Source organism: Mastigoproctus giganteus, chromosome 10 (genome assembly GCF_048544385.1).
Source record: "Mastigoproctus giganteus isolate SK-2022 chromosome 10, ASM4854438v1, whole genome shotgun sequence".
NCBI classification, from domain to species: domain Eukaryota; kingdom Metazoa; phylum Arthropoda; class Arachnida; order Uropygi; family Thelyphonidae; genus Mastigoproctus; species Mastigoproctus giganteus.
In genome coordinates, this window is record NC_143584.1 from 107802671 (window position 1) to 107819941 (window position 17271).

At 36.0% G+C, this 17271-nt stretch overlaps 1 protein-coding gene across 1 annotated transcript in view; it reads left to right on the forward strand.

Moving 5' to 3' along the window:
• The window catches only part of LOC150079210 (type-1 angiotensin II receptor-associated protein-like), a 155481-nt gene that overhangs the window by 31166 nt on the left and 107044 nt on the right, over nucleotides 1–17271 (forward strand). Inside the window, exon 2 of the mRNA XM_090382728.1 lies at nucleotides 7814–7848. Within this exon, the coding sequence (XP_090238854.1) occupies nucleotides 7814–7848 (35 nt within the window). The remainder of the gene's footprint in view (nucleotides 1–7813; nucleotides 7849–17271) is intronic.

Sequence of the window (17271 nt, forward strand, 5' to 3'; positions counted from 1 at the left end):
ATAAATTTTTAATTAATAACACTGAAGTTTTGTATAACCTAAAAAAAAGTAATATGGTCGAGATAATATGTACATTACTGTATTTTTATTTGTCCGGTCCGTTACATCCGAAATCTGTTAAATCGAGGGTTTACTGTAATAATGCCCAAGGACATCCACCAAACATTGGAGAGATAAGGATGACTGGATGTAAAGGTTGAATATCTGCCATCAAATACCACTTCCCTATTACAACCAATAGACCAAGTGTCTATCAAATTTTAAAGCCTACCTTCTCCCTAAATGTTTACTTTCAGCAGACATTTAGGAAGATGTTATGGGAAATAGACAACTGCAACATGTCTGTCAAAGAATATTTGGAGGTCCTATAATATCTTGAAGTGCATCAGCAACATCGATGCTGCTTGGAAGGAGGTCACATCAACTTGTATGAATGAGGTGTGTACTACATGATTTCAGGGATTTGAGAAATTTTCAATCTGTGGATTTGCCACAGATTGCAAATGAAATAACTGCAATTGCTCAGGAGGTAGGGCTTGACAGTATAGAGCCTTATGATGTGACTGAGTTGTTGTAGTACCATTGTTAGCCTCTTAAAGATGAGGAACTGGAAGATTTGGCTGTATAGTTTATCCAGGAACAGCAAGAACAAGAAGAGCCCGTTTTATGGTCTATAAAAACCCATGACTTGCAGGAAATTCTGGCTGGGATTAATAGGTACCTGCAGAGGTTAGGCAACATTGATCCTGACTGGGAATGGAGCTGTTATATTAGAAGAGGAATCAATGCAGTATTATAGTCTTAATACCATGTTCTTATTCATTGTAGTCTTAATACCATGTACTTATTCTCAGTGGGCAATGCCCACTGAGAATAAGTAACAGTAGTCTTCTCTGTTAGCGAAGCGTTACTTATTCGAGGTAGTGCAATACATGGTAACTCGTTGTGAAGGTAGTCATAATACGAGATAGAATTAAATTGATGCCTTTACACTACTTGTGTAGTTTTTCATTATGAGTTCGCTGTGGTGTAAATACACCACAGCGAATAAAATATAATTTTATTGTGTATTTTAAACTCATAATTTATTATGCCTTGAGCATTCGTATTTTATTTAAATATTATTATTAATATATATACAGTAGAACCCGGATAAGAAGTTCCTGCATAAGTTTCCCCCTGTACTAGGTTTAGTTTCTTAATTTCAACTCTGTACGTTGTAATGTCTTATTTTCCCTGGTAAAAAGTTTTCCCGCATAAAAAATTCGTGAAAAAAGAATACACAGTGTAATATTATAATGATGTTTTCCCACCTAATACATTTTTAAAATGTAGAAATTCTCTATTTTTATATTAAAAAAAATATAAAACAATATAAACATTTTGGTAATCTAACAAGTTAGTGCCAATCATCATTTTAGTTTGTAGTAAATCACCGAAGTAGGTAAAAAGGCATCTTTTTTGTTACATCTTATATTATGAATGGAATGCCTTCGCAAAGAGTTGCCCTGATATTGCACTAACTCGAATAAGCAACGCTTCACCAGTGGAGAAGAGTAATGTTACTTATTCTCTGCGGATACAACCACCACCATGGTGGTGGTGGTATCCACCGAAAATCCACTGGTGAAGTGTTGCCTATTCGAGAATCCACTCTAGAAGCTATATTGAACTACCTTATTCGAGGTAGTTCAATATCAGGGCAACTCGTTGCCCTGATATTGCACTAAAAACTACAAACTAAAATGATAAAAAAAAAAAAGGTAAAGTGCAGCCATTATCAACCCACTGCAGGATGGAAGCCTCCTCAACAATTCATGCTGAGGGAAATGGACCATAATCTGCCACGCTGGTCCAGTGCGGGTTGGCAGATCGACCATATTCAGCAGTCAGGGGCTTGAACCCCGGTCTACTCAAACAGCGTGTGCTACTGCACTCCCGCTCCTGACCACTCGACTACGGAGAAAATGATACTACGCACTAACTTGTTCGATTAGTGAATTTTCTGTTAGAGGATTTCAACGATAAAATCTTTGAAGTATAAACATTATGGTATAATGGAAGTGACATATTGCAATTGTTTTAATCAATATCCACAATTGGATATGTCGACCACGTTAAGCATTAAGTTCTGATGGTTATGAACAGTTCTGAATTACTTAGTGGATTGTTGCTCTGGCTTATTGTAATTGTGACCTTTTAAGGTATGTTGAAACTCCAAAGGAGCTCATTCTTCCAACTTGGTAATGAGAGTATTGAACAGAATGTTAAGCAGTTAGAAATCATCAGTTTAAAAATGTTACCCTATAGGCAGAGTAAAATATTTAAGAATTCTGAAATAGTACTTAAAATGATCTTTAACTTATGTATATGCAACTTTTCATTTTTATTTGTGTAGTTAATATTTCATACCCTTAGGTCATTTTCCCTCATAAGTTCTAAACCTCCCGTCCATTGGAAAACTTCTTATCTAGGTTCTGCTGTATATACAGGTAGTTCTCAACTTTACAAGTTAATTCGTTCCTAGTGCGCACTCATAAAGAGACAACTAGTAAATCGTAAATTAAATGGGATTTAATTCCCATTATGTCTATGGGAATTAAATCCCATAGACATAATGTTAAAAATAGGGATTACGTTCTCAACAATGAAATTAGTTAGCTAATTAGTTAATGTTTAAACAATGATTGATTTATCCAAAGAAATTAAAACGTAGCCTGTAAAATCAAGCAAATTATAATAGAGAAATTATTTACGACTTACAAATGTTAAAGAATGTGTATTCTTCATCATTGACTAAATGCACACTCGTTGATCTCTCATAAGGAGGTTAGGCAGGCGAAGGCAGATTACGAGAAATCCTTGGCAAGGGATGCAAAGAAAAACAGCAAAGAGTTCTTTACTTATGTAAACTCTAGAAGGAAGGGGATGAATCAGATTGGTCCACTTGATATCGATGGGTCCACTTGATGTTGATGATCCTGCTCAGGTAGCTAACAAACTAAATGAATATTTTGCATCGACATTCACACATGAGGAGTTATTCAGCAAGGGGAATGCCAGAGGTGTATTCAACTCTAGCAGTAAGCTACAGAATCTTGAAATAACTGGGAGTAAAGTGGAGGAGAAACTGTTGAAGATAAACACAAGAAAGGCACCCGGGGTGGATGGGATCTATCCAGTTATATTAAAGGAGGCAGCAAAGGAAGTAAGCAAACCCTTAGCCATAATTATGAGAGCTTCCTTGGACTCAGGGGAGGTACCCATAGACTGGAAATGTGCAAATGTGACCCCAATTCACAAAGGAGGATCAAAGGCTGACACAAGTAATTATAGACCTGTGAGCTTAACTTCTGTTCCAGGAAAATTAATGGAGGCACTGGTTAAAGAAGCACTGCAGGATCATTTAGACAAGACTTCAGTTATAGCTCAGACACAGCATGGTTTTGTTAAGGGGAAGTCTTGCCTGACCAACTTGATTGGATACTATGATGCAGTCACAAAAGAACTGGATGCAGGGAATAACTTTGATATTATATACTTGGATCTTAGAAAGGCTTTTGATACTGTTGCACATGGAAGACTGCTACACAAATTGGAGCAGTGTGACATTGGAGGCAAATTGCTGCTATGGATAAAGGGGTGGTTGAGGGGGAGAAGACAGAGAGTGGTAATCAATGGACACTGCTCATCGTGGACTAATGTTATTAGTGGAGTCCCTCAGGGCTCAGTGTTGGGTCCATTATTGTTTTCTGTATTTATAAATGATATTGATGATGGTATATCAAGCTTAATGTCCAAGTTTGCAGATGACACAAAGGTTGGCAGGGTTGTCAAGGACACTACTGACACTATGCTGCTGCAACAGGATCTGGAAAGGTTGAGCAGATGGGCTGAGAGGTGGCAAATGAAGTTTAACATTGACAAATGTAAAGTACTACACATGGGAAACAGCAACCCCAGAGCAACGTATCAACTCTGTGGTACTACACTGACAGTGGTAGAGAATGAAAGGGACTTGGGGGCGATTGTGCAGGCAGATATGAAGTTCTCTGAGCAGTGCAGACGGGCTGCAAGATTAGCTCATGGAGTATTGTCAATGATATACAGGAATTTTTCCAGCAGGGATAAGGAGGTGATTATTCCATTGTATAAGGCAATGGTCAGGCCACACCTAGAGTACTGTATACAGGTCTGGAGGCCTCTTTTCAAGAAGGATGTAGAGCTGCTGGAACGAGTACAGAGAAGGGCAACAAGATTAGTGAATGGAACAAAGGGGTGCTCTTACGAAGAAAGGCTTAAGTTTTGCAAATTACAGTGTCTGGAGACTAGGCACCAGCGAGGTGATCTGATAGAGGTGTATAAAGCCTTGAATGGTTTAAGCATGCTCAATGCTGATGGGATTCTTCCTCTAGCTCAGAAAAATCACCTGAGAGGGCATAAATTCAAATTGAGGAAAGACAGATGTAGGATAGACGTGCGGAAATTTGCCTTTAGCCAGCAGGTGGTTGGTTGGTGGAACAGACTGCCATCCCTTGTGGTGGAGGTTGATAGCCTAAATAAGTTTAAGGCTCAGCTGGACAGGTATTTTGAACGAACAGAGGGGTGAAGTGGAAGTGGGGGTTTTTTTTTTTTTTTTTTGGCTGATGCTGCATAAGCTTGCTTTCTTGCATCAAATGCCTCTGCTAATGCTAATGCTATTGGCTTGGCACTCAGTAATTTATTGCGCAAGGAGTCATCTTCTTCAGAAATGCTTCAAGAGGTGTTTGTTTCCAAGATAATCTCTATTTTCTTTATAAATTTCAATAGATATGTAAGCATTTTTTAACAGAATGCACAAATTGCAACTAACACGATTTGTGCAGAGTAACAAGTTTACGAAGTTAAAAAAAAGGAATGAAGAGAAGATGCTGAAAATTTATTTATGTTCTTTTTTATGATTGAAGATTTCAGTAAAGGGGAAACACATTTCACCATAATAACGCAAAAAACCACATAATTCCATCTATCGGTATTTTCTCAAATGCAGTAACATCGAGTTTATAATTGATTGTACTAACAGAAAAGCCCAATAAACCAGAAAGTGCAAATTGTTTGTTTTATGGTCGTGATCTCCATGTGCTTTAGAAACATATCACAAAGGCGTTCAAAATTGGTTCTTATAACGGAACTAAAATGCACATATGATAGTGCATTTTAGTGATTTGAATTGGTAACTAATACAATTTACACTATAAAAACGACCTTTTAGAGAGTTATATAGTGAGAATTTTAATTTCTGAGGTTTGGAACGAATTACCAAAAACAGTGTTGTTGGGTTCATGTTACGATATTCTCATGATATAATGGTCTCTGGAACAGATTAATATTGTAAAGCAGGGTACACGGCATTGTATAGCTATATGCGTGGTTTGAAATGCGGTATTTATGAATGTTTAACATTCATTTATTGCAAGTAATGTTCATATTTTTGATTTTGTTGATACTTGATACTTTGGAAAAAAATTCGTAAACGTGGGAACTCATAAAGCGAGAACTATGTGTGCGCGCGCACACACACACACACACACACACACACACAGTGGATTCCAGTTAATCGGAGCAGCCATTTATTTGGGGCAAATCATAAAAATCAGAATCCAATCGAGAAAATAGCCAGGGTTTTCTTCGCTTAATTCGGACAACATGCCGTTTAATCGGGGGCAGGAGACCGCAGCACTGGAGTTACCCTACGATTGTCTCTGACCGTACCACGTGGTTTGGTCAGATTTCTGGAGACCACAACCATAAAACAATTAGCAGTCACCTGTTTATTTGGATTTTCATTTAGTGCAATATATCATAAATGGATAGTAAACTCGATCTTATTGAATTTGTGATAATACCAACAGCTGGAATTCTGTGGGTTATTATGGTGAAATTTGTTTACATATTTCCAGGAAATCTTCAATCATATAAAAAAATTAATTTTCAGAATCTTCTCTTCATTCCTATTTTTAAAGCTTCCTAACTTGTTATTCTGTTCTCAATTGCGTGTATCATGTTACTTGCAATTTGTGTGTGCCAAGTTCTTTGTTATTGATTGCTTATCTTTTTACTGTTTTAAATTTTAACCCCCACCCACAAATGTCAGTGAACAGAAATGTCAACTAGTTAGTATGTACATATTACAGTACGTATTAATTATTCCGATTATCATGTATATTCTTTCAATTTTCACGTATCATTTAATTTTTTAATTGGTAAGGTAATAAAGGGTAAATTTGTGCTTAATATATCTTTACTTTTATAGCCTGTGGATAATATTCCTACTATTTTTCACTAATTAGAATCGCTTTTTAATAGAATTAAAATTCAATTCACAAACGTGATCACAATGACCGGTACTTACTACATATCGTGTAGTGAATGGTACTTTACTATGGTGAGTCCATCGTAACCAGTGAACCAATTGTAAAGTGGGGGGGGCACTGTATTTTTAACTATTTATGTGAAACTTCGGATAATTGGGGCAGCTGCTTAATCAGGCCAAAATGCACTAGTCCTGATGTGTCCCAAATAACCGGAATCGACTGCACATATATATTTATTTATTATATAATATCGGTGTAAATACACCATAGTTTATCCATAAATTTAACTACATAAGTAGTGTAACAGCGTCATTTGATTTTATCTCATATTGTAGCTACCTTCAACAACGGGATACCAGGTATTGCACTACCTCGAATAAATAATGCTTCTCTAGTAGAGGAGATGCCTGTTATTTATTCTCAGTGGGCACCACCAACCCAGACGGGTTTCGGAGCTTGTTGGTTCACTTGTCGGTGAGTGGCAGGTACCCTGATAATGCAGACATGCCATCACGGTTGCGAAGTTAATTCCACAATACCGTGATGGCATGCCTGCATTATCAGGGTACCTGTCCACTCACCGACGAGTGAGCCAACAAGCTCCGAAACGTGTCTGGGTTGGTGGTGCCCACTGAGAATAAATAACAGGAGTCTCCTCTACTTGAGAAGCATTATTTATTCGAAGTAGTGCAATACCTGGTATCTCGTTGTTGAAGGTAGCCACAATATTAGATAAAATCAAATGATGCCGTTACACTACTTATGTAGTTAAATTTATGGATAAACTATGGTGTATTTACACCAATATTATATAGTTAATTTCAATCCATAACATTATGCCTTGTGCATTTAGCCTTCAAAATATATACAGTATATTTTTTGTTCTGAAAAAAAATACACATTCTACTAAATTTGCAGTATATTTTATTAAAAAAAAGAAACTTATTTTTCAATTAATTCTTAGAGCCTGAAAAACAAACAAAATGAAAACACTATGAAAATTGGAAGAAAATAAAATATGCAGCATGGTGTGTAGGTAATGAAAATTTATTAAATGAAGGATTAAAATTTTGTGGTAGGAATGTCTCACAAAACATCAGATTTGATTGGAATTAAACAGATATTTAGTTCACCCACAGGTACTGTAGAATGTGAATCTTCTTTTAAAACATAATTAGGTTCAAAAGGGATTCCTGGTTTTTATTTGCGATATAGTGTTATTAAAAGCACCCAAAGTGTATCCACCTTACCTTTGTCTAAAAGTTTACTAATACGTCATGTGAATTTGTCAAATGAGACATTGGCAACATTGTGTTTTTTCATTTGTGTGGATTTTGTTCACAATTTAATATTGAAAGAATTAATATTTCCTTTATATATTGTTTTTATTAATTATTTAAAAAGCTGTCTGACTTTGAATAAATAGAGAATTTTGCTTAAAAGTTACAAATTTCTTACAGGTGATTTTTCTTATACACTTTGTTCTTGTTTCATGGTAAGTCTGAGTTTTTATATTTTTTCCACTCATTTTTGTTGATCTGATAATGCACTTATTACACATTTCTTGTTTAATAAGCAATGGAATAAGCAAATTGCAAAGATCAGCGTATGGCCATGGTGTGAATGTTGCTTATTATTTGTACATAATTTTATACATTGTAATTTCATTAGCATTATTTTATTGTTTTTTAGATAGATTTACTCACTAAATGTTTCTATATAAACCTGCCACTTGCCTGCAATGAGTCAAACGAGACTAAAATTCTGTTGGATCCTAGGTCGTTCTGGCATAGCAGGAAATGAAAGAGCAGATTTTATGGGCAAACAACCATAAACTTCACAATCTTTTGAATTGCTATATACTGATTAAAAACCTATTATCCATAAAGCATGTTATTATAGCTAGTCACTAGCGCTTACAATACCGGTCAAAATCTTTAATATTGGTATTTCGATATTTTTAATTTATGAAATGGTGACACCAGTATTAATACCAGTGTTCCAAAAACACATTTTCTATATAGGTGCATAAATTAAGGAAAAAACAAGTACTGTAATTACTTGAATTCATGTTTTAAATAAACTTTTATTGCAATAATAAATATTTTGAAAAAATTATTAAAAATACAGTTATTCTAAAAACAAAAAAAATACATATTGCCACTGCAAAGTTTAGTTATGTTTAAGCATCCATACTACCTGTCCAAATAAAGTGAGCTCTTAAGAAACATAAGCATATAGTGTTATCGTTTAAACTGGATCTAGTTTTGGTACATATTTGATTAGGGGCAGAAAACATCCTTTCAGATTCTGTGCTGGATGGTGCTGTTGTACTGAGATTGTCATAGACGATCTCAGTCCATATTTTCTAGCTTTGAACTTTTTTAGCAGAAAACTTAATTATTTTATGAATTGCCGACTCAAGTTTATCTTTTAAAATCTCATTAGAGTTGGGCAATTTCTTATTTTGGAAAGAATTTGCGGAACACTGATCTGTGCCATGTTGGTCTTCCAAGGTTGAATTATGTTCATAATTTTCTGAAGGAGAAAGACGTTTTATTAAGCGAAGTATAATTTTCACTATAGTATCTTTACTGAGTCTGAGAGAGAGAGTAAAGAGTGGAATAAGGAATAAAGAAGAGAGCAAAGAGTGCAGTTAAGGAATTCTTCATATGTATAAATGCAAAGAAGAGAAGGACAAATCAGATCAGACCCATATGTAATTGTGTGGGATTGTATTAGATACCCCAACTGATGTTGCAGATGAACTGAACAGTTACTTTGCATTGATATTTACATAAAAAAAAACCTTTATGTCAATGAGAACATATGGGAATGAAGTGCAAAAATATGTAATTAATGATATTGAAATTTCACATGATTATTTAATGAAAAAAACTTTCACACCTACAGGCGAGTAATGCTCCTGGGGTTGATGGCATATACCCTATAATTTTAAGGGAGGTGGCAAGTGAGTGCCTTGAACTATTAAGGCTAATTATGAGAATGTTACTGGACTCAGCAGAGATTCCATTGGATTGGAAAAGTGCCAATGTATCGCCAATTCATAAAGACGATTTAAGAGTATAAGGGGAAAATTATCGATCAGCCAGTCTAACCTCCGTAGTAGGGAATATCATGGAGGCAATGATCAAGGGTGGAATTTAGGATCATTTAGTTAGAAATGGAATTCTGAAGGATACACAGCATAGTTTTGTAAAGGAAAAATAATGTTTAACAAATCTGGTTAACTATTTTGACAGAGTCACTCTTGAGCTGGATTTAAGGAATAATTTTGACATTGTTTATTTAGATTTCAGCAAATCATTTGACTGAGTCCCATATGAGCGGTTACTCTATAAGCTGGAACAGGTTGGAATCATAGAGAATATTCTTAGATGGATAGCAGGATGGCAGAGGATTGTGATAAATGGTTATTCCTTAGATTGGGTTGATGTAAGAAGTTGGGTTCCTCTAGGATCAGTATTGGGACCACTGTTGTTTTTGATTATCTTAAATGATATCTATGCAGAGATAGAGGGTATGATGTCTAAACTTGCAGATGATGTGAAGATAGGTAGAGTAGTTAATGATCACTGCCAAGCGGAACTGCTTCAGAGTGACCTAGATAGGGTTCTGGGATGGTCAGAAAAGTGGCAGCTATGCTTTAATTCAGCAAAATGCAAAGTCTTAAGCCTGGGGAACAGCAACCCCAATATCACTTATACACTTGGTGGAGTTGAACTAAAGTCAGTAGTGGAAGAAAGGGACTTGGGAGTTACGATACAGTCAGACATGAAGTTCTCCAAGAATTGTGGATTGGTTGCACAGTGTCCTATCGATGATTTATCAAACATATACTAGTAGAGATAAGGACATCATAATCCCATTATATAAAGCTATTGCTAGACCACACTTGCTAGCCAGCGAGTTAGAAATGACTGGAAAAGTTACCTACATAGGTGGTTGGGGAAATTCAAAGTTGAGCTGGATAGGAGGAGGGAAATGCATAGGTTGTCTTTATTGCTTTTCTTTTATTATTTATTAATTGTATATTTTATTTAATTTTATTATTATTATGATTATTATTTTACTCTTGTTTTCTTTTCGTGGTGCAGCATAAGCCAGGCTTCCTTGCTACCTATTGCCATTGCTAATACTAAATAATTTGCTATCATATTGTCTCGCTTTGCAAATATTGAAAAACCTGTGATAAATTTGTATGCCTCTGTGAAATATGGAGTCAATGCTGTATCCAGTTCTCTAGCTGTTTCAGAATTTTGATTGCCAAAAGTTTTATCGTAAATTTCATGGCAGCATCTGCAGTTAAAAAGTGCATCTACCACTAACTTTATAGGCATTAATGTAGATAAAACCACAGATAATAAATTAAATTGATCCTCATAGAAATAAATACTTGAATCTAAATCAATTAAAGTTTTCTTTACACAGTATCTTAACTCAAAAAAGCTTTCAAGCATGGGCAATAAACTGTTCCAAAGAGTTTTGGAATCTAATTGCATGACAATTTGCCAAATTCTGCTGTAGTATACTTTTGTAAATATTTATTTTTGGTTGGTGATTATAAAATCACCTTTATGTGATTAAATCATAAACAATTGTTTTTTAAATTAATACCCCCCCACCCGGGTATTTTTGTATCAATACCGATATTTGAATACCGGAAAAAAATGACTGGGATCTTGTTATTTTAAGTCCTACTAGTCACTGATATGGAGAGAGATACCCAGGAAACAAACTTTACCAAATTAAACCAGATCCAATGCTGTGCCATTCCATCTTCTGACAAAGCAGGAGAGAGGAAGTAATCTTATTTATACTAAGGATTGGGCATATACACATCACACTCACCTGCATCTTCTAAAGAATGCCAATCAGCCTAATGCACATCTTGCAATACATTGCATTACCTTGCCTTCTAACTATTCACTCAAGTACTTTTTAGTCACTTAAAATGTACAGCCATCACTGGCATTATTTCATGTTTTTGAAGATGATGCTAATATGGAAGAGCTTTTTACTCACTTGAATCGGACTGTACCATACTGGACTATACCATAAAATATGACTGTACCATAAAATATAATTTACAATAAGTTGCCTCTTTCTTTTTAATGATTAGATTGGCACAATTTGTGCCCTGGAAGCCATTGTCTCATCAACAGCATCTAAAGCAGTCAGTCATTTACATATTTATCTCAAATTAATAATAATATTTATAAGGAGTATGTACAGTAGCTTATTTACAAGTAAATACTTAATAATATTATTATTATATATTTATGATGTATTAATAAATACATAATATATATTTATGATTTATTAATATATAATACTGTAATAATAATATTTAGAATGATGGAATTGATGCAGCATCCAAAAATGAGGCATTTATGTACTGCTGAACCAATTCATTTGAATTTAGTATTGTCCTGTTTCTCAGAGTAACCACTGTTTTGTACCATGCTTTGCATTGCACCTCAGACTTGCATAGTCTGAGGCAGAGTGGACTCTCATAGGCAACAATTTTAATTCTGGCTACATGTTAAAACACACAGAAATTGGACCCACCAGTTTGAGAACATAGAAACAGGTCAGAATGTTGCAAAGAGTTTCCTGAAAAATTTTCTACAGTTTTCTAATTGTGATGGACAATATATCGATTTACTGATTATTAGTATGAAATATTCAAAATTAATTATTGTTCCAATACGAAAACAGATGGAAGAATAGTGAAATATAAGCATATGTAGAGATACCTTTTTCTCTTCCTCGGTTCAAATCCCTCCGTTTTTACCTGTATGTTTTTCTTCCCCCACTTTTCTCCCTTCTTATACTTTAAATTCATTTCACCAGTATACGTATGGTAATTTACTTATGTTTTTCACACATATATAATAATTAATAAGTAATATTTTTTAATGTTTTGAATGGTTTTTAGCCAGACATTGGCTAAAATGTAGCCTAGAAGGAGATTAAGATGACAGCATGTGTGCCAATTGCAATAAATATTAATAAAGAATTTTATATACACACTGGGTTCAGGTGGATAATTGTAGCAGGTTCCAATACAGTGAGACCAGTGCATCTATCATACTGTACTGAAACCTTTTATCATCACCGAGATGAATCAAGTAGTGTGTATATAAAATTCTGTATTTATTAATGTTTATTGAAACTGGTGGTACACATGACTCTCATCTTAATCTCCTTCAAGGCTGCATTTTAGCCAATGTCTGGCCATTATATTTTAAAATATTACTTACTTCACCTTAACTCCATAAGTCTACATCTGGTCAATTTGAGTAATCTGAGCTCTTGTTTTAGGTTTTGATTTAATGAATTGAACTTCTTTTGACTTCGGATTTAATTTTTATTTAATTATTTCCCTTTATTTATTTATTATTTTAGGCTTGCCATCCTATGAAATGAACAATGCATCATTTAGCTACTAACCAGAGTCACTAATAATTTTTTTTTTTTTGTATACTTTTCAAAGAATCTGGAATTAATGAAAAATTTGGAAGACAATTCTCTATGACTAAATTTTGACTGTTTTATTGCTGAGTTAGCTATTTTCTTTAACAAAGGTAATATAGCATTCTTTCATTTAGATCACTATTTAATTGAGTTAGCATTACAAAAAAAATACAAACATCACACTTTATAATTCAAATTCTTTTAATTTATGAAGATGCTCATTAAATATGTAATCTTCTGTAGCTTGAAATAGTATATCATCACATGAACTGTCCTGTGATATATAAAAAAAGCATGTTGATTTAAGTCATAAAATTAAAAGTAAGGCAAAAGACCTATATGCCGAGTACAAGCAACAAAAATAAATAAATTAATATGAATAATAATAAAGCACTGTCACAGTCTTTAATACAATCCTTGATTTCATAAACTATAAAAATGCCATGACATATACACCGATGAGCCAAAACGTCGACACCTACCTAATATGATCTTAGTCCTCCACATGCAGCCAAAACAGCTCGTACCTGGCGAAGCATGGACGTGACAAGATTTCTAAATGTGTCTTGTGGTATCTGGTACCAACATATAACCAGCAGATCCTTTAACTCCTGTAAGGTGGGTAACGTCGCAGATCGGAGTTGTTGTTCCAACACAAACCACAGATGTTCGATGGGATTGATGTCTGGGGAATTTGGAGACCAGGGCAATACCTGGAAGGAATTTGGAGACCAGGGCAATACCTGGAAGTCTTCCTCTTGGTGTGGCTGTTGTTGTTCTGGAGGCTTAATGGCACATAAGCTGCTAAGGCTATAATGTGCCTATCTTGGTGTGGCATAGTGCATTATCCTGCTGAAAGAATGCACCGCCAGAGGGGAAGACCGTTACCATGAAAGTGTGTACCTGGTCAGCAATGATGTTTAGGTAGGTGGTAGATGTCAGAGTGCCCAGCATATGGATGACTGGACCCAGGGTATCCCAGAAAAACATCGTCCAAAGCATGACACTGCTGCCACGGCTTGTTTTCATCCCATGGTGCATCCCGGCGCCATCACTTCCCCAGGCAAACGACGCACACTTACCTGGCCGTCCACATGGTGCAACAGGAAATGTGATTCATCGGACCAGATGACCTTCTTCCAATCACTCAAGGTCCAGTTTCGATGCTCGCGTGCCCATTGTGGGCGATGTCGCCGGTGAACTGTGGTTAGCATGGGCACTCGGAGTGGCCTGTAGCTACGTAGCCCCATTTTCAGTAGGGTTTTATGTACTGTGTTGTGACACATTACTCCCATCATCAGCATTCCAATTACCGGTGAGTTGCATCACAGTCGCCCTTCTGTTGCCATGTACCATCCGGGAGAGCCTTCGCGCACCTTGAGCATCGATGAGCCGTGTTCGTCCAGCACCTCACCGGCAAATTGTGTCCGAGTGTCCCTCCTCGGACCACTTTCAGTAGGTACTAACCACGGCTGACTGTGAGCATCCCACCAGCCGTTCCGTTTTGGATATGCTCTGACCCTGTCGTCTGGCCATTACAATTTGGCCTTTGTGAAACTCGCTTAAGTTCGCTGCCTTACTCATCAGTGAAGAACAAGAGTAACACTGATTAACGGAGTTCAGTATCAGGTGTTTTTTACACAGTGTCCTGACCCGCATACGCACCTTTGTTCACCTGCAGTTATTTTGATTTGCATAATGACTCGCTGGTCGTAATGTTTTGGCTCATTGGTGTATGCTGTGCTGTTACTGAGAGGAGAACCTTTGCTAATACAAATATCAGTATTTTTCTTATAACTCCAGCATCAAAATTCAAATAATTTTGATGCTGGAGTTGTAAGAAAGATACAGATAAAGACTCTGAAGCATGCTTATTAGACTTTCTTGTAGACAGTTCACTAGACTAAAACAATTTTGGAGCTGCCATCTTCTAGAAATATCAGAACCTTTCTTTTAAACTATGATGCCAATTCTGAATTTTTTTTTTTTTTTTTTTTAATAAAAAAAACAGAAACAAGTATTTTTCATATTTAAAATAATTTTCAGAATGTCTCTGGATTTCAGAGGCATTCTGAAGATTACTTTGGAATGTCTCTGAATGCCAAAAGAATAAATAAATAAATAAATAAAAAATAAATTTTCTGCTTATACTCCGGCACGGCAACCAAGTCAGTAGAGTTTACAATAAATCGTCAATATAAATATTTATCGTATTTAGTAGCCACAGACTTAAACCCTGGTCCACTCAAGGAATGCGTGCTATGCACTCTCGCTCCTGACCACTCGGCTTCGTCAGGCCCAGACACTTAAGTGATTTGGAGTTCATTAGACAATAGAATTTCATCTAAATTATGGAGTTGTATGTTATTTGTGGATTTGTCATTATGTTTTATGTAGTGTAGAATGGTCAGTTAATATTGCTTTGATACAACTAATCTCTAATAAAAAATCATGGCACAATTTTCTCCTCTACCTTTTTCACAGCGCGTTTAACATTTCCCAGTTATGTGTTTAACATGTTTCAATTTTTTTTTAAGGTATTTTGATGCTTGACTAGACAGGTAAGCCAAATTCATGTTTTTCACTTTTAGTTTTAACATAATTTTCAAGAAAGACTGAAAGCACTTTTCGTACATTGTCTTTGTCCATGTGGTGTGGTTCCCAATCCACTCAAAGTCAATAAAACGTGTTTTATCATAAAGTTTTTTTCTAACATTTTCCTTATGAAATACCAAATGAACTTCAGAAAAGATATTTGATACACATATCATTGTATTCAGCAATTCCTTTCATGGCCATTTAAATCCATAATCACTCACATTAAAATACAAGTTTGTCAACATCAAGATCTTTTGGACCTGAGAGAGAGAGAGAGAGAGAGAGAGAGTGTCTTTATTACAACAAATTTAATTGTAACTGGTTACAAGGTTAAATAGTGTTGTACTTTATCTTCATGGCCAAAAGGCCAGGGGTTTACAGATAAGAGGTGTAAAATAGCATTAAAGAACAAAACAAGATGACATAAAATGATATATGGTACCATTAATTTACATAAGACATTAAGGTGGCGAGAACTGGCATTAAACAAATTACATTACAAAGATGGCGTACCATGAGATTAGAACATTAAACTTAAATAAACCAAATGACAACTGATATATATATATATATATATATATATATATGATTTACAGAAATGACTATTGCCCTCAGTTCATGGGAGAGAGCAGTGCCAGGCTCATTTCCCATTATGTTCATTAGTTAATTTACAGGGCCAAGTGATATTTGGATGTGAAGAAAGAAGGCTTTTCCTTGTGCACCCTGTCTGGACCAACGTAGAGTATTCCTTACTGGGAGCAACAGGGGCAGTTTCACTTCGGTCGCCAATCCCTGTTTTAGTTAAGCAGGGATTGATAATTGGCAGATGCAGCTGACAGTTTTCGGTCTATGGCGTGTGTGGGAATGAAGAGGGAAAATAGTTGAGGGGGCTCTGAGCTGGACAGGTGAAATGTTCCAGCCACAGAGACCACAGAATGAAGGAGACTTGATCAGGCCGGTCAACATCTTTACCGTGATTACTAGTCTTTTTTTCATCAATGATAAAGGGCAGCCTGGGGATTCCCAGGGCCTGGGCCATTTCAGTCGTATGAACATGGGGTGATAACCTATGCTTGTAGGTTACCTATTTGAGGAGCCAGTATTCCTTTGCCCAGAAAGCTTTTCTGATCATAGGTGCTACTGGCACCCAGATTTCAGCTGCTTAAAGTAGCAGGGAGTATATAATGGTCCTGACATTTTGTTGCTGTGATCCTGTCTGAGACATAATCCAAGTGTTGTTTCACTCTCCATTTCAGGTGTGCCGCACGAGTGAGTTTGTTAATGTGCTGGTTGAATCTCGGTTTTGTGTCACACAACCGCCAAATCTAAATGATATGGAACAACCGGGATGGAAATTCCACTGACGTTGGTTGAGATGGTGGTTGTTTCTTTCTTCAGGCAGTAGAGCATGCACTTAGACTTTGCTGGGTTTATGTTAAGGCTGAATTGTTTAAGGTAAGCCTACTAGTGTGAGGAGCACACTGTTAATTTCTTCTGTGATCCTAGAGGGGTCTGCATTCACTTGGATGGTAGTCAGTATTTTTCAGTCATCTGCATAAGACAATACATCTTGTCTCTGGCTTATAAAAGGGGAGATAATGGCAGTAAAGAGGAGGCCAGAGAGGTCTCCCCCTTGTGGTACTCCTTCAAATATTTGCTTGGTATAGGTTTTTTTGAATAGTGGAGTATGATAGTATGGTTTAGATGGAGTGATGAGAGAAAGTGCAATGCATCCCCATCTATGAAGTAGTGGTCTTCAAGCAGTTGTAGGAGTGCAGGTACTTGAATGGTATCGAAAACTGCTTCGATGTTGAGGTAG